Source organism: Phlebotomus papatasi, chromosome 2, assembly GCF_024763615.1.
Source record: "Phlebotomus papatasi isolate M1 chromosome 2, Ppap_2.1, whole genome shotgun sequence".
NCBI classification, from domain to species: Eukaryota; Metazoa; Arthropoda; class Insecta; order Diptera; family Psychodidae; genus Phlebotomus; species Phlebotomus papatasi.
Window position 1 is genome coordinate 88,747,130 of NC_077223.1, and position 25,959 is coordinate 88,773,088.

The 25,959-nt window shown below is 33.1% G+C and overlaps 3 protein-coding genes and 1 long non-coding RNA gene across 6 annotated transcripts in view; 2 read left to right on the plus strand and 2 right to left on the minus strand.

The window, feature by feature from the left end:
* LOC129804895 (nose resistant to fluoxetine protein 6-like) overlaps nt 1-1,610 on the plus strand; it is a 14,080-nt gene extending 12,470 nt beyond the window's left edge. Inside the window, exons 8-10 of one of the 2 annotated variants that reach the window (XM_055852651.1) lie at nt 1,091-1,233; nt 1,296-1,410; nt 1,478-1,610. In XM_055852651.1, the coding sequence (XP_055708626.1) occupies nt 1,091-1,233; nt 1,296-1,410; nt 1,478-1,527 (308 nt within the window). In that variant the 3' untranslated portion in view covers nt 1,528-1,610. The remainder of the gene's footprint in view (nt 1-1,090; nt 1,234-1,295; nt 1,411-1,477) is intronic. The other variant, XM_055852652.1, reaches the window with a different exon arrangement.
* LOC129804961 (uncharacterized) lies at nt 990-6,623 on the minus strand. The gene is made up of 2 exons (XR_008752033.1): nt 6,417-6,623; nt 990-2,515 (listed from the first exon to the last, which is right to left on the minus strand). It is a non-coding gene; the product is annotated as an uncharacterized LOC129804961 (long non-coding RNA).
* On the plus strand, nt 1,719-23,571 carry LOC129804945 (receptor expression-enhancing protein 5-like). 2 transcript variants are annotated; one of them, XM_055852736.1, is made up of 4 exons: nt 1,719-1,966; nt 7,383-7,615; nt 7,679-7,778; nt 23,147-23,571. In XM_055852736.1, exons 1-4 carry the CDS (start codon nt 1,837-1,839, stop codon nt 23,221-23,223), a joined length of 540 nt encoding a protein of 179 aa, XP_055708711.1. In that variant the 5' UTR covers nt 1,719-1,836; the 3' UTR covers nt 23,224-23,571. The 2 variants fall into 2 exon arrangements, with proteins under 2 accessions (XP_055708711.1, XP_055708713.1); XM_055852738.1 differs by lacking the exon at nt 1,719-1,966 and adding an exon at nt 6,631-7,289.
* Nucleotides 23,572-24,194, minus strand: LOC129804954 (probable 28S ribosomal protein S16, mitochondrial). Its single transcript, XM_055852748.1, has 2 exons — nt 23,974-24,194; nt 23,572-23,909 (listed from the first exon to the last, which is right to left on the minus strand). Exons 1-2 carry the CDS (start codon nt 24,097-24,099, stop codon nt 23,631-23,633), a joined length of 405 nt encoding a protein of 134 aa, XP_055708723.1. The 5' UTR covers nt 24,100-24,194; the 3' UTR covers nt 23,572-23,630.
* Nucleotides 24,195-25,959: the final 1,765 nt, after the last annotated feature.

The following is a 25,959-nucleotide window of genomic DNA, read 5'->3' on the forward strand; positions in this document are numbered from 1 at the left end:
TTTGAAAAATCATTAAAATTGCTTGTTATTTGGATTTTTGAGACCATCGGAAACTAGGTTAAACCTCCAGTCTGAAGCCGGCATAAGCTAAAGATCCAAATAGCATCAGGCTGATCCTTGAGAATATTTGCCTGCAAAATGTGGCAGTAGAGCATTAGATGAAGGAAATATTTTTAATGAATCTCTAATACAATTCATTTTTGTTTGTTGCAACCGATTCCCTGATGATTTCTCCTAAAGCGCATCTATCAATAACTTCATAAATTCTTTAAAAAATTGAACATTTTCATTTCTATTTTTAAGTTCGCTTGGAAAATTGTTATAATTATTTATTGCATGGTAGTGTATTAAGTTTATTCCAAATTTAGTTGTCTTTGGTTTGATTTTAATAACATTTCCAAAATAGGAAATCTTTCACTTCAATTTTTTTTATAGTACAGATTGTTCTCATGTGCTTCTGCATCATTGACTTTTTTTGTCTGTTGGTTCCTGTCTCGACAGTTTTCCCCAGTCCCTAATGTGTTCTAAAACCACAAAATAGTCGTGACAAGAACCAATGCAAGGAAAAGTCGATATTGCAGAAGCACTTGAAAACAGTCATGTGCTAAAAATAAAATGTTTAGGAGAAAAATTTCCCCTTTTCATTTTTCGTTAGAGTAGCATAATGACCCTTTATCAAATTTTACGTGCTGAAAATTCTAGAGGATCAGCATGGGTCTATTTAGGGCTTGCGGCAACATTATGATTTTCTGAGAGTAATTTAGGAATGCTCTTCAAATTTCTAAATCAGTTTTTTTGTATCAAATATTTGGGAAAAGATCTTAGGGATTCAGTGTTTATTTATCAAGGAATTGCTCTTCAATCTTGTAATTTAAAATTTTAAGGGGAGGTGGGGTACCTTTGAATTGGAGTAACTTTTAAATTGGGTTTTTTCTTGTGTTTTTAAATAAAACTGGGCCTTATCATGAACCAATTGCGAAGCTGAAGTACATCATTTAAAAATAGGAGAAAAAAGCCCAATTTCAAAGCTGCCCCACTCCACAGTTGTTCCACATTCCCCTAAAATCAATTAATTTTAATAAAATTGCAGGGGTTGCGCGCGACTTCTTATGCAACCCAATCTTTCGTCCACTTGGCCGGATAACTTTCTGCGTTTATTTGTGCCATCCATTCATCCTGAGGGCTACAATGGGTAACGTCCGACAGCCTGTCTTTCTCAGCGACTCCACAATTGTGAGTGTAGCTCCTGAAAGGGTCAAAATGTTGAGATTTTGACCTAATTTTCCAACTTCCAGGTGGTTTATGTCTCATCAACGCTCATTCTCTCATATTTGGGTGGTGCTCTTCTCTGCATCGTGCTGGAGCTTCCTATATCAGCCATCCAGAAGCAAATGCTCAACAGGAATAAAGGTAAAAAACCTCAGAAGGATGATTGAATCAATTTATGTTACTTCCTAAAATTCTTTTCATCCCCAAGTAGATCCCTCTTTCACGGACAACACCATCGAACTAGTTCACAACACATGAGTAATTTCAACAATGTTCTTCTTCTGGCTGCTGAATGTACCTCAATTTAGAATTTATTTAATTAAAAATTCCATTTGAAGCACAGATAAATGTTTTTTATAGAGAAACCGTTTTCGTTGAGTAGGAGGTTTGAAATTGAATTTTGCCGGTACCGGCGATAACGCGCCACCTAGTGAACGAAAAAACGATTGTTGATAACTTCACTCTGTTGTCAAAAGTGCACCTAGCAAGCGCATCGTTTTTTCCTCTGCTGCTGGATTTTCGGGCGTGAAATTTTTAGTTATTCTGTGTAAAAAATTCTCGTGAAAAATGTCTGCAAAAGTTGCTGAAGCCAAGGAGTGTATCCAGAGGGCCATCAATGACGAGAGTAAGCCATGGACTCCACTTTTAGCTCTGGCAGAATCCAAAAGTGGAGTACCACGTCTCTACATTTTCTGTGGTAAGTTCTCTTTTGCTTCCCTTTCTCCTGCTTTTCGTGGTATTTTGGGCAAAAAATGCACAAAGGACTCCTCCTTTGGCGTCATCCCGCCATCCCTTGCCTCAATTGATAACCTCCGTGGTCGATAGGAGGCTTCTTTTGCCAGCGATGCGCCTTTTTCTCACCTGCCGCTAAGCGTGACGTTCCCGCTTCAAGGTTATAAGCTTCGAGTCTCCGGACAAGAACAATTGCACAACAAATTCGTCATCCAGTGATTCTGCAAATTATCAGAGAATTCACCCAGCACAGAATGCCTCTGGGGCAGCTGATGAAAGATATAATTAGATTAATTTCCTCCTATTTTTAACCATGATCAACGCAATGGAGTTTTTCCTCCAATTTTCTTTTCCTTTTTATTAAGGATTATCTTTCAATATTCTGTCCACCTTTCATCGACACACTTTTCCGAGGAAATAAACTTTCCTCAACACCAATCTTATCTATAATTGAGCCAGAAAAGCCGACAAAATGCAGAAGAAAACACTGATAATCGCTTGAGTGACCAGACACCTAAAAATAAAAGGACATCATCATTTAAGGCGCGATCACATGGCTAGCAATATTTACAAAAATTATTTGGAAAATGATAATTGTTGGAGTGATTATCACATCACAGAGTGTAGTAAAACAGTTAAAAATTCATGTGTCTGAAAAAAAATCACTCAATTCGAGGTCAAAGTAAACAGGTGTTTCTTGGAATTAAACTTTTGGTTTATCTTTTATATCCAATTTGGAGTAAACAACAGATAATTACAGAAGTATCAGAAGAATTTGTATAGCCAGCAATTACTCAATATTGCTAAGAATTAAATTTTCAAGCGTACAGAATAAATTGACAATTTCTATGGTGCCATTCCAAATGAAAAATAAAAGTGGAAATCTTTATTCTAAAATTTTTATTTAGTACATGTCTGTTCTTATGTTTCTCTGCATTATCGACTTTTCCAGCCCTCAACTGTCGTGACAGGTACAAACACAAAGAAAAGTCGATAATGCTGAAGCACATGAGAACAGCCATGTACTAAAAAAAAATTCAAGGGAAAGATTTCCCCTTATCATTTTTCATTGGAATAGTTGATGCTATTCAAATGAAAACTTTCTAATGAGTATTTTTTAGTACACAAAAGAAATTGGATTCCAAGAAAACACATGAGAACAGCCATGTACTAAAAGAAAATGTTAAGAAAAAGGTCTTGCCTTTTCAATTTTCATTGGAATTGCATCAATGGTAGCATTTAAATGACAACTTTCTAATCAAGATTTTTTTTAGTACATGAAAGCTTTTACGTACTTCTGCCTTATCATTTTTTTATGGTTCCATATTAATAATGCTGCTATTCCAATGAAAAATGACAAGGGGAAATCCTTCCTCTGAACATTTTTTTTTGTTACATGACATCTTATGTGCTTCTTATGTGATTCGGATTTGAAATATTCTACAATCTGTTTATCAAGAGCGTGATTGGCATGAATGGCTGCCTTCAAATATTGTTTTAGTTGTGAACCAATAGAAGCATAGGCGTACCTTGGCGGGGGCGAAGGGGGTGATCGCCCCGGGCGCTGTAAAAATAAGGGGCGCCGTAAGGCAACCGAAAAAAATTTAAGGTCCTAAAAAATTTAAGCGTTATAAAATGAAGACGCTTTAAAATAAACACTGAGAAAATTAGAGCTCCTAGGCACCAAGAAATTAGAAAGAAAAAAAAATGACGCAAAAAATTAGGGGCATTTAAAAATTATGACATTTAAATTTAGAACGCCCAAAAAATTAAGGACGTCAACAAATTAAATTAGACGAATTAGACGGTGAAAGCTTCAGGCGTTAAAAGAAGGCGAAAATATCTAAGCTCCGGAAAGAATTGAGGTCCTACAAAAAATATCTTACATTTGGACATCCTTATAGTTTGTAATTATCTACAAGAATAGGATTTTTATCAGTTCTGAATAATAAAAAAAAAAGTTGTTTTTCACAGAACATTTATATGCTGCTTTGGGTACTCAGAGTCCCAAAAGAGACGAAAGATTTAAGGTGTTACGTTGGTCGGGCAGATTAAAAAATAGAATATTTCTTTGACATCCTTTTTTTAATATGATAAAGAAATATATTTGATTCAAGATTTTAACCATATAAAGATGCAACATTTTAACTGTAACTTTCTGAAATTAAAATTCCAAATTTTAAAAATTAAGCCATCAGAACTTGACTTTTAGAGATGGTTTTTGAAAAAAAAAATATTTCGATGGGCAAAATTTCAAAAAACTAAATATTTCCTATTAGCTTTTGAGTTAAACTCGTACTTGAACGGTAGATTTTTTTTTACATTTTTCACAATTTATTTTACAAGACATAACGTGGAGTAAAATACCTTGAAAATGTGCATAATCCCGGGGCCCCCAGTAGTCCATTTTAGGTCACGAGAAAGCTCCTGCTATTAAAGAACATATTCGGATTAGGGTGTCCTGGGGATTATTCACATTTTCGGGACCAAAAAAACCGCGCATGGTATTATGCATCCAGAAAATTTGCATACCCATAGGAGATTTCTTTCGAATAAGTCGCCGTAGAACGAATTCCGCGCGAAGTAAAAGAGTAAAAGTAGTCAGACCGAGAAGATTCAACTGCTTAAATGAAATGCATTATAAATAGCACTTTATGATCTCAGTTCTTCAATAAATTTTTAAAATATTCACAAAAAATTCCTTAATAGAAGGAATTAATGTTTATCTGATAAATAACCATTGTTTTCAAATTTCTCGCATCGCAAAGTAGTATACACATTAAGGCGTATTTCAAAAATGTTTCTACAAATTGGCTCTTAAGGGTATCAAAACATTGTATTTATGTGCTGAGACCGGGTTTCATAGTTAGACTTTCTGTGTCTGACATTCAACACTGTCCGACTTTTAGAAAATTATCGCATGGAACTTACAAAAAGACCAATAATATTAAATAAATGTGTCCAAGGGGGGTATGCACAGTAATCAATTGACTTATTAATTCGTTAATAAATAAGAAAACCTATGTACAGTAACCAGCTTACTTATTTATAAATAAGTTACTTATTAAAATGGCTGTTAAAAGCTTAATTTCAAATTAATAAGTGTTCCTATGCACAGAACCTGACATTTTATTAACTAATATTTTTTTTTATTAAAGAGAGCAGCTTGTTACACTTATTATCGTCAAATTAAGTAGAAAAAACATTAATAATTGATAAATTTCATGCAGTATATTACGATTTATGTGGTTTTAGGCAGTTTTACAGGTGATCGCCTTAAGATCAAGCAAAATATTCTTGATGAAACTCTTTAAGAAACTTTTTTTTGTAATCATATGATAATAACCTGGGATTCTCAGGCAAAAGTAATTAATTTTATATTTTTCAAAGAAGTTTGGATCTATCAGATTACCATTTCTATATTATATCTACTGTAAATTTTAAAATTTGAATATTTTCAAATTCGTCGTATATTCTGATTTTTCTCTATAATATTTTCTGATTATTCATTAGTTTTTTCATCAAATATTTGTATAAAAAATTGCTAAGGGTTCATGTGTTATAAGAAAAGAATGCACATTTTCTTCCACAACATTTTCTTAGATAAATCCATAAAGAAAATAAATGCTCATACATCACAAAATAGATTTTCAACATCTTACAGTGAAAAAACCCTAAAATAAAAAAAAAGTAATTTGTTGAATGTGTCAAATTGTACAAAATTCTTTAAACTTGAAACTTCTCAAGTTTTTCTCAGCGCTAGTTCTGCCCTCGGGCGTTAGATAGAGGAAACCCACTGATTTATTAACAGAGCTTTTGGGACGTCATTTTCTCTGTCTGTGCATAGGTTTTCTGATTAATTAATAAATAAGCCTAATAAATAAGTTCTTCCTGTGCATACCACCCCAAATCATATTTACATCAACACTGAGAAAAAAAGAGGCTGCGATTAACGTTTTTCGTCATAACTTTAACACTTTTTAGGTGTAAAAATATAACAACATTTTTTAATGTTAATTTTACATCTTTTAAGGGTAAAATCAACATGAAAGAAGGGTAGCTTTAACCCACAATACACCTAAAAAGGGTAATATTTACACCGTTTTCGGATCAATACTGCAGGGTAAAATTAACATTTCCGGAATGTTATTTTGACTTTTTCGGATTTCTCTCAGTGAAGGCTTAGATTTTCTACTCAAAATTATTATTATTATTAAGTTTTGACGGTCAATGTGTTCCAACCCTAAGTGAGTTTAATTTTTCGCTGAAAACAAAGATCTTTCTAGTTGAGAGGTATTATTGTTTTTAAATGGAAAACACGCAAATGGAAATTTCTAAAGTTAATTTATACAAAATTGACTCAAAAATGTTCCAAATATAATGATTTGACTTTATTAAAAATTCATATAACTCACCCTGCATTATTCATTGAATAAAATATTATAATGTCCTAGAATTCTTCATGTGTCTGGTCTGGTCACTCAAAATGAAAATGATATTTTAAACTCAAAGCAGATCACTTGACAATATTATTTGAAAAATAACTGCAGAGAGAATTGCAAATTTATCAACGAATTGCAATTGAATGATTTTATTGAGTGATTTATTTCTGCTCAATTATTATGCCTTTTCCAGCACGATGGTGTATATTAAGTTGTGTCGTGGAAAAGCTGGGAAATTCCTACAGCAAACTGACACAGTTAATTGGTTAACTACGAAGCGATAAAAAGGTTGTTCGGTGTTTTTTTTCTTCATTGTAAATGAAGTTGAATTGCATTATATTGTACTAAAAGTTATTACAACGCACACAGTTAAACAGCTGTGAGAGATTCCTATCATTTCTTATCACTCTGTGGATGTTTGTGCGACGTGGAAGGCAAATTACTCATAGCTGAGTTTGCCGAAAAACTTTTTAGTTGGGACTATGTTGTACTCTTTGTTAGTTCATTGGTAGTTTTGTGGTTTCCTTGAGTGAACAAAAGACCAGTGATTTTTTTTCAGAGTTCCCTCTCCTCTCTCAATTACACAGAAATCTCATTTTCTTGTGAATTTTCTAAGAATAAAGTGTGTATCTTGTTCTCACAGAAGATGCAACAGTGAGAAAATGTGTGCAAGAGTTTGTGCTCTGTTGGAACCTTCAACTTGAAATCTTTTTTCGTTCTCCACTTTCTACCTTTTTTCTGTGATCCTTTATTTTCTGTGTGTGTTACTGTTGCAAAAGGAGAAGACTTGGAAGATGGATGTTATTGTAAATTTACTGCAAGACAATTCCCAGAAAGTTGCAATTGGTAGATCAATCGTTCACAATGATTCTTAGTGTGATTTTCTCGCCAGTGCTTTAGGCTATTTTTACCACAAAAATACTTTCTTGCAATTTGCAGGAGCCGTTGGTCTCTTTGCCCTCTACCTGATGTTTGGCTGGGCTGCCCAATTGCTGTGCAATACCGTGGGCATTATCTATCCAGCCTACATCTCCATGAAGGCCATTGAGTCGGCAGACAAGGTTGATGACACCAAATGGTTGACTTACTGGGTCATTTATGCTGTACTGTCAACAGCAGAGTTCTTCTCTGGCTTCCTCACCAGTTTTATTCCCTTCTACTGGCTCTTGAAGGTGAGTCAGATGATTACACTTGTCCTCCAGACTTGTGGCAAATAAATAAATTGCTATTTGCAGTGTATCTTCCTTGTTTGGTGCATGGCGCCCATTCAGCAGAATGGATCTGTCTTTCTCTACCACAGATTCATCAGGCCGTTCTTTCTGAAGCACGTCAGCGGTAAGTTTACCCCTCAATTACAATCAATTAATTAAATTATCACTTGATTTTGATGAGATTCTTAATAATTTCACTGATTGTGATATCGAATTAGCCCGATTTACTCCGATCGGGCTTAAACTTTTCAGAAGTATTTAACATAACTCTTTAGTCACGAAAATACCTAAAGCATTAAAAACCTCGTTGACTTAGTCAAAAGAATAGTCTTACGAACATTTTTTAGGATAAATTAAGCTAATTCAAAACCTGCTCTAAATGGAAATTTTTCGCTACTCCAAATGGAAACGTCATTGTTTTCATGATAAATACAGTACTAAATTATTATATTTATGTATTTTCTACACCACAGTTTCATTATTTAGTTAATTTTGCTGCAAATAAAGCAAAAAACCAATCATATTCAAAAATTTTAATTTGTTAATTTCTCAGAAAAATTAAAAGTGTACCTTTTCACCATCGAATTTTTCATCGATCGACCACGTTTTCCAATGGAAAACACAATGAAGTGACTGTTGTTTATTCGTTTTGTTTAACATTTAACCCTCTAACGGTGTTTTCTTTAATATGCGAAAAAAGTTCTAAAACAATGTTTTCTAGGATAATTATGATCCAATAAAGTCGAAAAAAACCATCCATTCTTCATTATCTTACTTTAGGCGCTAGGTGAGAAAATATAAAATTTTTTTGAAACTCTTTTTGCTTCTAAAATTCACATTTTTATTTTTTTCTATTTTTTTTTAAAATAAAATACACAAAGTAGAATGACTATCTTTCAGTAAAAAATAAATTTATTTTAGTCAGATTTACTATAAATCGGTATTTTTTATGGAAATTGGAAATGAGTTTTTTGCACAAATATTTTTTGTTGCTTTTTCTCTGACCTGTCACACAAAACTGGGAATAGCAACAAAACGAAGAGTCAAATGAGTTCAAACTTTCAAGATGTGTTTATAAGACTATTACCGAAGACACTATAGCACTTTTAAATAAATAAAACCTTTATTGTCGCTGTAAATGTGATTTTTGTGAAGACCGCCTGGAGGCGGTCTTACCCGTTAGAGGGTTAATGTCACATTTCTGGCTAATTTTAGTTAAATTAAGTATTAATCTTTATTGTTAACGGTACGTGAAGCTTTTAAATGAAATAATTACCCATTTCGTGAACAAAAAGGGTTTTTCTTTCTGAAGTGTCTGCAAATGCTTCAATAGGAAACCCCGGAAATATATTTTTTTTGGAGACATTTTCTTATTGTTTTAGATGGGAAAGGAGAAAAGACCAGGAATAAGAACAAACCCTGCAGTCAAGAGCAACTCAACAAGTTTTTGAAAGCCTTTCGTCGCGGTTTCATTTACACTGTTTGTCTCCAATTAGAAACTTTCCCTTGTCTCCATTTGGATTAATATGTTTCCAATAGAAGCATTTTACGCTCGCATATTTTTCTTGTATTTAAGAAGTTTTCAAATTATATCTGAAGAATTTTCAGTAAACAGTAACATTTTAGAAGAGTCAAGGAGCAAATTTATCTCTTTAGAAAAAATATGAACTTAATGTGTAGAATCTTCTGTCAAAGTTAAAGCGTCTGGAAATGGTTTTGAATGAGGACATTTACCCTACCATAAAAGAAAATTGACTTTAGGCTATGGTAATTTTTCAAAAATAAAAATTCCTTTAAGGGGGTTACCCTTAATTAGGAAGCCAGAAATTAATTATTTTTCGCGATTTTTGGAAGACAGAAAAATATACAAGTTTCTTGATATTTTTATATTGCTATACGTTTTTAAAGAATATATTCATTTTAAGTGAAAAAAAAACAAGTATTTCTTCATGGCAGAAGAGTGAAACTCTTACTTGAATACAGGATTTTATGCTTCCATGATCACAACATATTTTACAAGACGAGACGTTTTGGAAAATACGCCGAAAATGTTTTTTTTAAAGGTCCGAAAAGTACAATTTTCATTTTCACCAAAAAATTTGTCGCGCAGATGCAACCTTAACTCTTCTGTTAACAGAAAATATTTGTTTTATGAACCGTCCTGTCCACCACAAAGTGTAAAAATAATCTCCAAAAACCTACTGCCAGCGGTTGAATTTAAATATCTAAATCACAATTTTAAGAGAATCAAATTTTATTTTTGGTCCTGGTCTAAATCTAGATCGCCAAAATGCCGAAAAGACCAAAATTTTAAATGCTAAAATCCCGGAAAGGGCCAAAATCTCGAATGCTAAAATCCCAAAATGGCCAAAATTACGAACGTTAAAATCCCGAAAGGGCTAAAATCTCGAAGGCCAAAATCCTGAATCGATCAAAACCCCGAAGACCCCAAATTCGAATGATAAAATCCCGAATGCTAAAATCCCAAAATGGTCAAAATTCCGAACGGGCTAAAATCTCAAAATGCCAAAATCTCGAATACTAAAATCCCGAAACAAAATTCTGAACGCCACAATCTCGAAAGCCAAAATCCCGAAAGGGCCATAATTCCGAATGCCAAAATCCTGAAAGAGCTGAAGTCTCGAAATCCAAAATCCCGGATCGGTCAAAACCTCGAACACCCAAAATCCCGAAAGGTTAAAATCCCAAAATGGCCAAAATTCCGAAAACCAGAATCGCGAATGGGTCAAAATTCCAAACAGCCAAAATTACGAACGGGCTAAAATGTCAAATGCCAAAATTTCGAATGCTAAAATCCCGAAAGGGACAAAATTCCGAAAGAGTTGAATATCAAAAGCCAAAATCCCGAGTGAGTCAAAATCTCGAACAACCAAAGTCCGGAAAAGGTTAAAATACCGAACACCAAAATCCTGAAAGCCAAAATCCCGAAAGGGCCATAATTCCGAACGCCAAAATCCTGAAAGAGCTAAAGTCTCGAAAGCCAAAATCCCGAATCGGTCAAAACTTCGAACACCCATAATCCCGAAAGGTTAAAATACCGAATGCTAAAATCCAGAATATTAAAATCCCAAAATGGCCAGAATTCCTAAAGCCAAAATCGCGAATGGGTCAAATCTCGAACAGCCAAAATCCCGAACGGGCTAAAATGTAAACCTTCAACTCAAGGCTGAAATGTCAAATGCCAAAATCTCGTATGCTAAAATTCCGAAAGAGTTGAAATATCTAAAGTCAAAATCCCGCGAACAACCAAAGTCCGGAAAAAGTTAAAATACCTAACGCCAAAGTCCTGAAAGCCAAAATCCCGAAAGCTAAAATCCCGAAAGAGCTCAAATCTTGAAAGCCAAAATCCTAAATCGGCCAAAACCTCGAACACCCAAAATCCCGGAAGATTAAAATACCGAATGCTAAAATCCAGAATGTTACAATCTCAAAATGGCCAGAATTCCTAAAGCCAAAATCGCGAATGGGTGGGTCAAATCTCGAACAGCTAAAATCCGGAAAAAGTTAAAATAACCGAACGCCAAAATCCTCAAAGCCAAAAATCTCTCTGAAAGGGCAAAATCTCTAATGGGCCAAAATTTCGAAAGCTAAAATCCCGAATGGGGTAAAATCTTAAACATCCAAAATCCGGAAAATGCTAAAATCCCAAGCGCAACTATTCCGGGAAAAGCCACAAAATACCGAATAGCCAAAATCCCGGATTCTTAAAAGAGTCATATCGCTTATTGGAAGCTAAGGTAAATTTTCTGTGTTTTGGGAAATCATTCAACACATTGTCCTCCGTATAATTAAGTCCTTTCTAGGATTTTGACCATTCGGGATTTTGGCGTATTCAGGATTTTGACCAATTAGGGATTTTGGTTTTCGGGATTTTAGCCAATATACCGATACTTTTTTATGCCTAAGAACATGAATTAAATAATTGTTTTATTATATTTAAAAAATAGACATTTTTTAAATCTTCTTGACTCACATAACCCCTTGAGAATCTCATTTATTATAAGCCGATTTAGGCTTATTGTTGTTTTTTACGTTTTTTTTATTGACCAAAAATTGGATAAGCACTTTATGTGCAAAAATTGATGGTAATACCGTTCAAGGCTTGTTTCAATATTTTGATTTTTTTGTAATATCGAAGTTTATCTTAAAAAGACTTGAAGGTATTTTTTTTTATATAAAGAACAAGAAAACATTTTGGGCTATTAATAATTTACCATTGAATGGATAATAATTATATAATTGAAGATACGGTGGTTTGAATATTGTTTCTTATATTTCTATCTCTAATATTCAATTTCATCTCAAAGAGGAATTGTGGGTAATACGGACGGATCTCTAATAATAATATTTGCGTGCCTTTATTAAAGTTTTTCTTAGTATTTTTTATTCTTGATAACTTGTGTTTATTTATAAATATGTCGTCATTATTTGAAATTTTGCAAGTAATCAAATTTAATTACCCAATAAATTGTAATAAAAACAACAAAATAAGGACAATTTTTTTTTATTTTCTCCCGACAATCTTGAATTTTTTTATAGATCTACAATAAAGTTGCTTTATCTTGATACATGGTTAAGGTTCTTTGTTTTAGATGGCAATGAATACCTCAGGAAGTGTCTATAGTAATTAGGCATAGAGTAATTAGGGCATTGCACAAAGCATTAGTTAGCTTGCGATAAGAATATGGTAAAATCTAAAAAAGAAGAAGTCAATGTACTGATGACTAATGGAGTTACTTAATTTGGGGGCGTCCTCAGAAAAACATGAAAATTCTTCATGAAACAAACTAATAATAAGATTGTTTTATCTTTAACTTAATGGAAGGCAACCATATTTAATTAGAATTGCCATCAGTGAAAATTTGTTGGGGGAAAAGCTTCTGGAAAGCAAGTGGAAGACAAGTATCGACAAGTGATTTTCGACAAAAATTAAATATCGATGGATGGCTAGAAGACATTTTGATTGAAAAAGTTTCAAGTTTGAATCGAAAGTTTGTAGGGTAAAATGAGGTAATTTGGAACCATTTACAATTTGGGACATTTGAGATTTTCTCACTGTTTTAGAGATTCAAAAGGAAGAAAAGCAATTTCTTTTCTTCTTAATCGTCCTCTTTCTTCTGTTTCGCAGTCTTTGTTTTCTCTTTGCTCATCTGAAACAATGAAAAAAACGCAAATATCCCAACTTGTAAATGGTTCCAAATTACATAATTTTATCCTATAACTACAGCCAATTTAAGCTCTAAGTTAATTAGCTTTGGCTGTATAGCCCAAATCAGGCTGAGATTTTAGTACAATTATAGCTGCACTTTGTATTGGTCAAACAAAAAATAACTTAAGTCGCTTAGATACCTGTGAACCAAGATATTAATGGATCAAAAATTGACCGACCTATAACTCCGGTTATAATTAACATTTTGACCTAATTTTTTGTCTGAAGGTTCCTCTCGATGATCGCTTTCAGATGATAATTCGAAAAGTCACCACAGATGGCGCTGCGATAGCGTCAAAATCCAAAACTAATTTTCTAAAAAAAAACATCACTGTGAAAATTGATCAAATTATACATTGTTGTAGTCTAGGCTATGATGTTTAAAAAGTAGCATGGGTTCGCTGTGGTTAATGGTATCTACACACTAGAAACAATTTTCGTCAAAAATTGCCTTTTTTGAAAAATTCTGACGTTTCTGCCTACAAGGATAGGGGAAATTTTCTTTAAAAATGCATTTTTTAAATAAATTTCTACTAGTGTGTAGAGGCCCTAGGAGTCAAAGTTCACGAAATTCAAAACACCATATCTCCGGTTCTATTTGACCGATTTTGACGAGTGAGAACGCGAATGAAAGCTCTCGCAAGGAGCTATAACTTTTTTTTTCTAGAACATCAATTATCCGATTAATAATTCGGCATAATTTTGAAGGACATTCTTATATATCTATATTTCGTCCATGCATAATTTTTGGCTCAGATTATGTCATCTGTCCAATTTTGTCGTACTCGGGCAGTAGTTAACACGGGGTAGTTGTAAACACTGATTATGTCTTATGGGTCTCAATGCCTTCACTATTTTGTGTCATGTCCTAATATTTGTTCAGGGAACAAGAATTCTTATTCTATCTATAAATTCGTATAGGTCTCATACTCTGAAATTCAATGTCTAATTAAAAATATCGCAGTGTTGACTACTTCCCTAGTTTCTCCTTTGGCTTCGCCACTAATTTTTAGACCGTTTCTATTAATATCACTTTAAATAGAAAGTTTTTAAATTCAACTGTGAGAGAGAGATAGAGACACAAATAAATTACTTGAAAAACGTCTGGCGGCGCTGCGGTTGCAAAAAATCTCTGAAATGCGACAAAATATTTTCTTCTCTATTTTATCCTTATTAGCAGGTCGTGTCCCTTCTTGTAATATGTACTTTTGCATTCCTTATTAACCAAAATAGTGTTGTACAAAAGGGTTTTTCTCAAACCTATCCTGAATTTTGGGACAGCTCAAAAGAATATGAGTCTTCCAGCTCAAAATTTCATCCCAATGTTTTTGTTGTAATATTGATAATTATTCACAATGAACCCAAATAACTGTATTCAACTAAATTATTAAAAGGATTTTCTTGTGAAAATGACTTAACTCTAAGGAATTAAACAATTTTCACATTAAAAAACCTCTGATTTTCTCTACGTGAATTTTCGCGGCATTTCGAAGAATGCCAACAGGCACCACCAAATTCAATTCGGCTTTTCTTTTAGCTCAGGCCTGCATTAGAATCCCTTTTTCACGACTAGAGCCCTGCGCACGGAAAGGTCTTGCTGCGTGCGCGGAGAGGGGGAGGGCAATTTGCGCGCGTAAGCGCGCAAAAAAATTTTTCAACTTTTGCGCGCAAAATTCAGTTTTTGCGCGCAAGATTTTTTTTGCGCGCAAGATTTTTTTTTACGCGCAAGCTGATTTTTAATGAAAATATTGTTTTTCTAGAGATTGAAAAATACCAGGCAATGAAAATCTAGTTCCCGGTTCACTGAAAAACGTATGTAATTTCTTTGCCTGTTAGACATTCTTCACACAATAGATGTGACATATTAACAATATAATAAATAATATAAAAAACTTTTGGATTTTGATTTTTGTTTCATACTTAAGTTGAAAATATTAGCCCAGGTCTTTACATTTCATTCAATAAGAAAAAAGTTTGATCAAAATTTTATACACCATGAAAAAATATATAAAATTTCAGGTTTAATATAAAACTTTTAAAGTACTTTTGTTTGGTAAGAATTAGAGACAATTTATTACTAGTGAAATACTAATTACAACAATTAATAACTTTAGCAGGTATATAAAACACAAATATGTTGACTCTATTGAAGTCGTACTAAACTTGAATGTTTTAAAAATGAGTTTCATTTTAATCAATTACAATATAAAGTAATTGTTGAAACAATAAAATTCAGTTATATTCTTTATACTAAAATTCTCATAATGATTTAATTTCTTCTAAAGATTAAAATTGGCGTTATTTTTTATTTGTTTTTTACGGTTAAAATTTTATACTTACTTACCAAAATTTAATAAAATATTCATCGTTCTGTCTTATGTGCTGGACATTCCTACGGCTTAAGCCGAGAAACAACTTAACGTAATTATAATCAAAATATTGATTATACTACATTCCCACCAGTTTCCCACTAAGTCGTCTCTCGGCATAAGCTGGATTTCTATCTGACAGTAGCCTGTAGTTATTACTATTCATTTCATGGTATCCCTTTCTTTTATAATAATACAGCGATGTTAATTTCATACTCCCCCTGTTCCAAAAAAAAAAATCGTAAGTTTGAGAAATATTCCTGTCCCAAAAATGTCGTACGTTTGGAAAAGAATCACTATGAAGAAACGGTGTAAACTAAAATCTTTTTTATTTTTTCGAAAACTACTGCAACTTATTCAAGTCTTAAATCTTGTAGCAATGTGGTACAATGCAAAATAGGCCTATTAAAATTATTACTACGTTATTTCGTGTATAACATGCCAATATCTTGACACATTCCTTGATTGTATTTTTCAAGGTCTAAAGTAATTCTCAAAAATGTCATTCTCTCAATAAATTTTATTAAAGTGTGATTTTTTAATAAGTTGTTTAATAAATATAAACGAATCTAAGAAAATTTTCTTTATATTGTGGTAATGACTATATTAATCAACTTTTTTCAAAATATAGTACAATGATTATATTAGGTGAGATTCTTAACAATCTCACCTATTATTTTGTTTTTGTTTTTTTTTTGTTTCCCCCCTTATCTGCCCCCCCCCCCCCTTACCAAGGTCTTAGGTCTTTAGGCCTATTTTGACCAGTATCCTGTGTTGAAAATCCTTTAAAAACCAAAAACATCCACAAAAATATATACCAAAATCATCAATCTATAAAATTCAAATATCTCACAAATACTGAGGAAAAACAATAAATATTTAAGACGGGAAACTTACACATTAATGGTCGTACTGCTATTATTTTGTAATACAAGAGGAATTGTTAAGAAACAGGCTGTAATAATTATCACAACGATAATGTTTTGATTTTCAATTATATTCTAAACTACCGTCGTTGCGGGTGACTTTGCACTCGGGGGGTGACTTTGCACTCTGCTGTTCGTGAGACTTTGAACAATTCTAGCACTTATTGATAGTCTTCGCCGATCCGGTCTACCATGTCAAAGTATATAGGGATATGTTAAGTACCAAGTAAGGTACAATGATACTCAAAAGGATTCTTGTAGTTTCAGTAATAGTCAATGAAATCCTAGTATAGGTATTTTGTCAAAAAACGACTACGCGAAAAAGTTATCTGAAGATGCAATTCCAAAATCGATTTCAGAGAAGTAAATTGCCCAAATCTATTCTAAATTTATCTGGCTAGAATAATTCACTTCGATTTTGATCATTATTTTTAGTAAATTCCTTTTTTTCACTATAGTCTTCCTAAGAACGCATGATTTATATTAAAAAATTGCATATAATGGACTTTCTTAAGCTTTATTATAGAAGTATTTGGCCAAAAATTATCAAATTTTTTTATAACTTAAGATAAAATGACAGAGATCTACAAGATGGTGTGGTCGCCATCTTGATTTGACGATTCTGTCCGCCATTTTGAATAACTGTCAAAACAAAAATCTCATCCGATTGAGCTGAAATTTTAGTATGTTCTGGCTGATGTCAAGACCTTTTCAGAACATATATAAAATCCGACCTAGGTCAAGCGATTGTCTGGATACTGGGGCTCCAAGTTCAAAATTTTGACATTTTCATTAATACAGAACTACGGAGAGCTTCTTTTATCGAAACCATACAAAAAAGGCAGTATTATCGTTAGGCGATGAGATCTAAATAACAAACAAAAAGAAAAGTAATGTTTTTCTTTATAACAGCATATTATTTGAAGATCTGAAAAACTTTTGCAAATATGAAAAAATAAAAAAATAAATAAATGCACTTCATTTTTTTTAATTATGTAAGAGTAAATAAATATATAAAATAAAAGCCTCAACCATTTCTAATGGTTACAGAGGCATTTCGTTTATGTTTTAAAATTCAGGATTAGAAAATAAAGATCGCCAAAATATGAATATTTCAAATTATTAAACTTTGAGCCCCTGTATCAAGGTAAATACTTGACGTAGACCGGAACATAGATACGTTCTGAAAAGGTCTTGATATCAGCTACAACATACTAAAATTTCAACCCAATCGGGCCAGTTTTAGATTTTGACAGTTATTCAAAATGGCGGACAGAAACGTCAAATCAAGATGGCGATCATGTCATCTTGTAGATCTCGTGCATCTTACCCTTAGATTTGAAGATCTTCATTGTCGTTTATTATCAGAAATTGTTGATTTTTTAGTATTTATTAAAAAGTGCAAAGTCACCCGCACCTTATCCCCAGTGCAAGCCTTTTTTCTTGATTTTTTTAAACATAGTAAAATTTTATAAAATTAATGCTATTGGCACAAAATCTATTCATTAACAACTGAATACAAATAATTTTACTCAAAAACCCCCCTCCCTTCACTTTAACTATCCACTTTTAGAGGGCAAAATTGAAAAACAGCGAAAAAACGTGCAAAGTCACCCGCAACGACGGTATGTATAAAATTCATTTAAAAAATTGTTGCTATTTTCATACATAAAATTCGTCTATTTTAAGGATTTTATTTTTATTAATTTTGTAGATATGAAGTAAAATTTAGGAAATACGTGAATTTGTTGAACGAAAAACTTTCTGAATTCTCTGAGAAAATAAAATGGTCAGTGAAAAGTTCAATAAAAAACAAGAAGTGGTCAACAAAAAATTGAAAATAGTAAAAATATTGTTCAGCAAAAATTAAATATGAGCAGTAAAAAATAAAATGTGGTCAGAAAAAATAAAAAATGGACAATAAAAAATAAAAAGTTGTCAGTAAAAAATTAAAAATGAGCAGTAATTTTCTTAATTTTCAAGTGAAATTTCGCACATCTTGAGCCTAAAGAAGACTTTAATAGGGTGTAAAGCATGACGCCTCTATCTCTGATAGTTTCCAAGAGTTTGCGGAATCTTTGTTTTTTATTCCATTTTGTTTTTTTTTTTTTAGAATTTGTCTTTGGAATCTGTTTTCGGTAATCTTTGTTTTTTGGAAACTTTGTCTTTGGAAATATTGTCTTTCATACATTTTACACTAGTATATTTTATTGAATAAAATAATTAAATTACAACGATTTTTGAAGTTTTTTTTCGTCCTTTGGGGCAAAGTGAAATTTTCTGTTTTGGGAAGTTTTTAGTTTTGTCCTTTGCGGCAAAGGGAAATGCGTTTTGGGAAGTTATCAGTATCGTCCGTTGGGGCAAAGGTAAGTATTCTGAGAAAAAAGAAATTTTTGGGAAGTTATAAAATATACTTGTGCGAAATGTATGACAGACAAAATTTCCGATACTTGTCTAAAATAAAATGTATGAAAGACAAGATTTCCAAAGACAAAGTTTCCAAAAAAAAACAAAATATACCGAATGCAAAGATTTCAAAGACAAACTCTGATGTGTAAAAAACAAAATAGAAAAAACAAAGATTCCTGATCTCGTTTCCGCGATAATGAACTTCAAAGCTTTTCAGACATTTTTGATCGTTTCTCATTCAATTACCCCATTTTCAATTGAAATTTGGAATATCTCAAGCCTAAACAAGGTTCTAATCGAATGCAAAGTTTGAGGCCTCTATCTCTCAAAGTTTCCGAGATAATCGACTTTAAAAATTTTTAGTCGCTTTAATGCATTTTTGACCTAATGTGAAATTTCACACACCTTGAGCCTAAAAGAGGCTCTAATAGGGTGTAAAGTATGAGGCCTCTATCTCTCATAGTTTCCGAGAAAATCGACTTTAAAGATTTTCAGACACTTTTATGCATTTCTCATCCAATTTATCTCATTAATAACGATAATAACTAACGTACAGTTTAAGAATTATTAAACGAGATTTTGCGTTATTCATGTATAAAATATCGTTCGTGTTTTCCACAATACAATTTGCAAAGAAGGAGTCGGTTTGCGGAATCTTTGTTTTTTCTATTTTGTTTTTTACATTTTTGTTTTTCGCAGTTTGTCTTTGGAATCTTTGTATTTGGTAATCTTTGTTTTTTTTTGGAAACTTTGTCTTTGGAAATCTTGTTTTCATATATTTTCCACAATTATCGGAAATTTTGTCTGTCATACATTTTGTTCAAGTATATTTTATAACTTTCCAAAAATTTCCATTTTTTCAGAAAATTTCCCTTTGCCCCAAAGGACGAAATTAAAAACTTCGCAAAACACAAAGAATTTCCCTTTGTCGCAAAGGACAAAACTAAAAAAATCCCAGAACACAGAAAATTTCCCTTTGCCCCAAAGGACGTAACTAAAAACTTCCCAAAACACAGAAAATTTTATTTTACCCCGATAGATGATACTGATAATTTCCCAAAACAGTAAATTTCCCGTTGCCCTGAAGTACAAAACTAAAATCTTAAAAAAAAACAATGTGATTTCATTAGTTATTTTAATAAAATATGCTTGTTTAAAATATATGAAAGACAAGATTTCCAAAAAAACAAAAATTACCCAAGACAAAGATTTAAAAGAGAAACTGGGAAATACAAAAGCGTAAAAAACGAATAGGAAAAAAACGAAGATTCCGCAAACCAGTTTTTTCTTGAGTACCGTTTCAATTCACTTAAATTGTGGTATGAATAAGGTTGGGACCTCACCCAACCATTATGTTATAAAAATCGTCACGGAATTTTTATTATCCTCCTGAGGAAAATCTAAGGTTTTCCAAAAATTGCTTGTGGTAGGTTTATGAACCTAATAAGCAAGACATTTTTTGCTGTAGTAGAAAATAGCTTTGATTTGTGTGTAAATCATGAAAGTATTGCAAATATTAGACTTCATTCCATAGTATGGTCACTTTCCACTATTTGCGTCCAATTTTAGTCATAGCATTACTCAAATTTGAATTATAGTAATATATTTGTAATTTCATGTATTAAAACTCTGAATATAACATGAAAATAACAAAAGTGATTCCAAATGACAGACTTTTTCCTCAAGAAAAAAGAATGTAAAAAATATAAATAATGATAAAAGTTAAATGCTGCGCGAATGAAAACTTTTGCTGCTGCGCGCATTCTGCGCGCACAAAAAAGATTGTGCTGCTACGGCGTGAAAAATCAGCTTGCGCGCTGCGCGCATTACATGCGCGCAGCCGTACGCAGGGCTCTATTCACGACACGATTCTCTATGGCTTCGTCACACCTTTTAGATTAGGAAAATTTCATGAAGTCGAAATTGGAATCTCTCTCGTTCTCACAAATTTTGCATATTCCTATCTCACTCTTTCACATACTTCATCTTCTTTTAATCATCACAACAAATTCAATTTAACTTAATCAAATTTGGAGTGCGAAGAATGAGATAGATGATGCAAAACGTGTTAATAAAAAGGGGATGTGAATTTTGATTTCATGAAATTGGCCTGATCTAAAAGGTGTGCCGGAGCCATTACAGTAGACTCTCGCTCAATCGGCTCTTTCTCAATCGGGCGACAAATTTTGTTGACAATGTTCACGTTTAATTATGAAGCTAATTCGCTCAAATTCACTGCAGTTCTTCCTATTTTATTGTGATTCTTTATAATTGAGCGCTTTTTGTGGAATTTACAAAGACTTTGACGCTCAATTCTATCGCTAAACCGGATGACATTTTGCCCCATATTCCCGATTGAGAGAGAGTCTACTGTACCTTTAAAATGCAATTTATATAATTGAAGTTGCAAGCACGGTGGGGTGGATTGTGTCGAATCTCAGCTGTCATAAGCCAATTTTAGCTTATCCAAATTTATCCTTTGAAGCTTGGCGTTTTTTTAAGCTTCTGGAACGCCTTTAACCTACACAGTAAAAAATAAGTACCACTATAATAGTAGGTAATTTTTGACATCTCTATTATAGTGGTAATTTTGGGAAAAGTGTAATTTTTAAAACGTGTAATCTTCAGCGTGTAATGTTTTTCCGTGTAATTTGCAGAATGTAATTTTCAAAAATGTGTAAAAAGGAGCGTGTAAAATTAAAAAACGTGTAATTTCTAGCGTGTAATTTTATTTTTCCTAAAAAAAATTCTTTTCACAATTTTTCCCTCTTCGTTTATTGGTTATCCATGTCCAGCATCAAAAGCCTCGTTTATGTAGAAGGAATTCTTTTTTGAGGATGCAATTTTGGTGATCTGCAAATTAGAAAAAAAAACAATCAGTTTTTAGATAGAAAATAGAAATTTAAGATTCGCAGGTCCAGGAGCGAAATAAGACGCAATTGTGAAAAGATTAAGAAGATAATAAGAAAAAAACTAACCTTAGGGGGCTGCTTGCTTCCTTCGTCAGATATTCCTCCATGCACATCTTCCTAATTGCTGCATTCCAGCTTCTATTTGTTCTATCAGCATACTTTTATTTCATCTGGTTGTCCATCTCCGTGATCCAGTTCCCTCTGTAATATAAAATAAGCTTAATTAAGTGAAAGTCACCCGCACAGAAGTAAATGCCCTATAAACAGGGTACTAAGGGATATCGTTCCCGGAACTACACAATCGTAATCATAGAAGTTGAATAGCGGAAAAAAATACGCTTCAAACTTTCACTGGAACTTGGGAGCATCAATGAGCGATGGGTTTGAGACTCACTAAGAGCACAGGAGGGCCCCACGGGGTAGAAACACTGAGGGAAATCGTCTATTCCGGGAATAGAATGTGGAATTGTGACAAGTTGTAACATGTTCAATACCCGTTAAAATATATGCAGATTTTCACACTGTATTTCTTAAATATTGAACTGAACGACTGATGATTACAAGGGGTGGTTATTGTGGGGGCCACCACTGGCAGAAAACTGCCCTTTGGACCAGAAATCCGAGGCAAAATATGCACAGATGCAACTGAAAGTGACGCCACGTAAATTTCAACACTGGATTTTTTCCACAATCACTCACATAAAACTTTGAAAATTCACACTAGCAGGAGTACTCCACTTTTTTCTTGAGGGATTTGGTCTTTTTTGCAAAATTAGAAGCTATAAAACTCAAGAAACTAAAGAAAATACTCACCGAGGTGGATGCTTCCAGCAGCTGTCAAACTGTAATGGCGATTTTACACGTTTTTGAGTACATGCACCAAATTTTACACGTTGTTGAATATTTACCACTTTTAAAGTGACACTGTTCCACTTGAATAGTGGTAAAAATTACATGTTTGAATTACACGCTGAAAATTTTTACACAAATTATTTTTTACACAAAGTTTACCATTTTAATAGTGGTAAAAATCAAAATTTACAATTTTTTTAGTGGTAATTTGGAAATTACATGTTATTTTTTTTACACGATTTTTTACTGTGTAGGTATAATTTCATGAAATCAAAATTTTTGTCCCTTTCTTTCTCAAAACTTTTTCGGTCTCGAAATTGGACTGAACAAAATTGAATTTGTTGTGACGCACAAAAGAAAAAGAAGAAGATTCCGAAAGAGCGAGATAGACATATGCAAAGCTTTTAAGAAAGAAAGGGATGCAAATTTTGATTAGACGGTATTTTCCTGATCTAAAAGGTGTGCCAGATCGGGGATATATTGAGATCTATTGTTTGGACAGACAAGTTTAAGATTTCGAATTGACTTACCTAAAAATTCTTCAAAGTACGAGTATTTCTGCGCTTCTCTTTTATTTAAAAATGTTATTCAACTAAAAAACTTCTCAGAATAAATATTTTCGAATTTTGAAACATGTCAAATGATTTACTTTGATAAAAAAACACTTTTTTCTTTAGAAAAATGCTCTATGTGACCCTTTCCTGGTTTTTCCTCTAAGGATAATCTCTCATTTTATTTTTAAAATAGCGCACTAAAATTCGTTTTTAATTTTAATCCTGCTTTTTCTTTTGCAGAAACCGATGCTGCTCTCAATAAACTGGCTGATAAGGCGAAGAAGATGGCAGGAGACATCATGAGCAAGAATGAATGAAGAGTTTTAAGGAAGAAAGAAACCACCGAGAGTATCAAACTGAAGAGAGTTTTGACGGGAAGATAAAAAGAAAAAAATGTTGCTTAAATTGAACGAATGTCCTATCCCCCTTCTATCCCGATTGTTTATCCCATTTTAATCCATCACAATGGCCAAGTAATCACGATGCTTTAATTAAGCACAAGACATTTCGGGTAATCATCAAATTGTATATTTTTCGTCGAGTTGCCTTTCGGGAATTATATATTCTTTTTATATAAATTGCCCATCTAAGCGGATTGAGCATGTTGAGCAGATAAAGACAATTGTGGTTTAAGAGATTCTAGTAAATGAAAGAATGATAGAAAATTCTGTTTAGACTTTTATTTAACTCTTACTTGGACTAAAAATGGTTGTCCGGATAAGGATCACTCTTTAGGAGATGTTTCTGCTGATTGGGCTTCCTCTTTCGCTTTTGCTAATTCTTTGCGATTCCTCCAGGCAGTTATATAGGTTCTTGGGTGAATGGGGATAAGTCCTGAGATGCCTAGAAGCTCAGCAACTGGCCTGGACAAGTGAGCTCCACTCCCAATCCAATGCCTTATCCGTTCGACGTTCAGGGAGACAAGTTGCTGGTTGTACTGATTAGGCATTGGATCGTACGTGCCTACCTGCTCAATTGGAGGTTGATGCTGATTCTTCCGACGCTGGAAAACGAGAAAATGCAGGATTTTAGGAGGATTTCCCGGAAGGAGAGGGCTGTTTCCTAACCTCCATAACCACAATGTGAAAGAAAGGCCGATTTGCACATCCATATCGCACGAACCTGATGATTTTGGCTGATCTCTCGTAGAATTTGCCAATCCCACTGGCTGGATGAAAAGGGGCCAGGGACATTGTGGAATTTCCTTGAGAAAATCACCAAAAAACAGTGCGTGAATAACAAGAAAAACACTGCAATAGGCCTCACCCGGCTGGTCTACTTGACTTCATTCAAGTTATATTCGTACCAAATATATCATTAATGATTCTTAAAATGACCAAAGAACATTAATTTTTCAAAAAGAAAAATATAATTGTTTTTTTTTCTTATTCTTGCATTTTTATAAAACATTCAGATTACTTTTACTATTTAGAAATTTCAGTTTTTATATTCGTTATAAATTTCCAACCTAAATAACAAATATTTAGATTTAGATATTTACAACATCAAAATAAGAAAATAAAAATTAAAAATTTCTAATTAAAATAAAAACATTAAAAATAAATTTATAATACAGTAAAGTTCATCAAATATCAACATTTGGGGGGTATAATGACATTTCTCACTCTTCACATTCTTGTGAGGAAAAAACTGAACAACGACGTTTACTGTTCTTATCCCATTATTTAATCACTCCATAAGCACTGAGTAAGGGCAGAATCACATTGACAGTAAAATGCTCACCGTCACCGTCAAAGCCCTCACCGTATTTCGCTGATTTACGCATTTTCATTGCTAATCTTACGCAAATTCTCAATTATCGTGTTACATTATCTCATACTCGGTGGCACTAGGTGAAAATAATATAAGAAAATTGAAGAAATAAAACGAAAATGCGATAAACGGTGAGCAAAAAAACTGTACGAAAAACTGTAGCAAAAAATCCTACAGTTTTTCTTATTGCTTACCGTTTATCGCATTTTCGCTTTATTTATTCAATTTTCTTATACTATTTTCACCTAGTGCCACCGAGTATGAGATAAGGTAATATCGTAATGGAAAATTTGTGTAAGAATTGCAATAAAAATGCGTAAATCAACGAAATACGGTGAGGGCTTTGACGGTGACGGTGAGCATTTTACTGTCAATGTGATTCTGCCCTAACTCTTCTGCCAGCTTTTTAGTGTGATATTTGATAAATTTTTCCACTTTGTTCGAAAATTTAGTATGAAAATTCGAAATTGAATTTGAATTCTTCGAAATTCAACGACTTTTTGTGCAAATAGAGTTCCATTTACCTTTTATCCAAGACAGAGGTGTGCAAGAAACAGTTGAAACCGAATTAACGTCAAAATAAGTTTGTTATAGTGGCGTTTTGACCATTGACGTACATGTTTCATTTGACGTTAATTCGGTTTCAACGGTTTCTTGTACACCTCTGATCCAAGACACTATTGGAGAATCAAAATCTACTTCTTGGGCTCATTACATTTTAACTGCAAATTACAAGCCAGGCAAACGAGCAAAAGAAGTTACGGCAAATGCTTATTACTGAAAATTTGTATGGAAATTTGTCATAACTTCTCCAAAAATGGAAGTTACGACAAATTCAGATAATTTTTTCTTAATTAAGAGCACTTATGGGCCACTTCCATTCAGAAATTTGCTAGAAAATTTTTAATTTCATATGAAAAAAGGATGCTTTTATGAGAAAAAGTTCAATCTAGTTGAACTATTTCTCATAAAAGCTTAAAAATTAAGTTGCTAACAGTTTTCCAGACTGTTCCTATGGGGAACAGCGCCATCCATTGAGTTTTCTTCTTGTACTTGCATGCCAATGAGTTGTCAGCTGAGCGAATTTCCATTAAAAAACATGTTTTCATTTCACAGTGAAGGTGTTTTTAGATAAATTAAGGTAAACTTGGGTTCTTTGAAGGTGAAAGTAATGCGTGGAGTAAGAAAATATCCCTGTATTGGGTATAGGGTATGCCTAGAACTCTGATTGACGGGAAAGGCGGGCAAAGTGTTCGAAGTGCATCAGAAAATAGTGACAT

Excerpts from the sequence above, each read along its gene's own strand:
- LOC129804954 (XM_055852748.1), bottom strand. The coding sequence starts at position 24,099 with ATGTCCCTGGCCCCTTTTCATCCAGCCAGTGGGATTGGCAAATTCTAC. Across the intron at positions 23,910-23,973 it reads TTCACATTGTGGTTATGGAG|CGTCGGAAGAATCAGCATCA; the intron begins GTTAGGAAACAG and ends CTCGTTTTCCAG.
- LOC129804945 (XM_055852736.1), top strand. The coding sequence starts at position 1,837 with ATGTCTGCAAAAGTTGCTGAAGCCAAGGAGTGTATCCAGAGGGCCATC. Across the intron at positions 7,616-7,678 it reads CCTTCTACTGGCTCTTGAAG|TGTATCTTCCTTGTTTGGTG; the intron begins GTGAGTCAGATG and ends TGCTATTTGCAG. Across the intron at positions 7,779-23,146 it reads CTTTCTGAAGCACGTCAGCG|AAACCGATGCTGCTCTCAAT; the intron begins GTAAGTTTACCC and ends TTTCTTTTGCAG.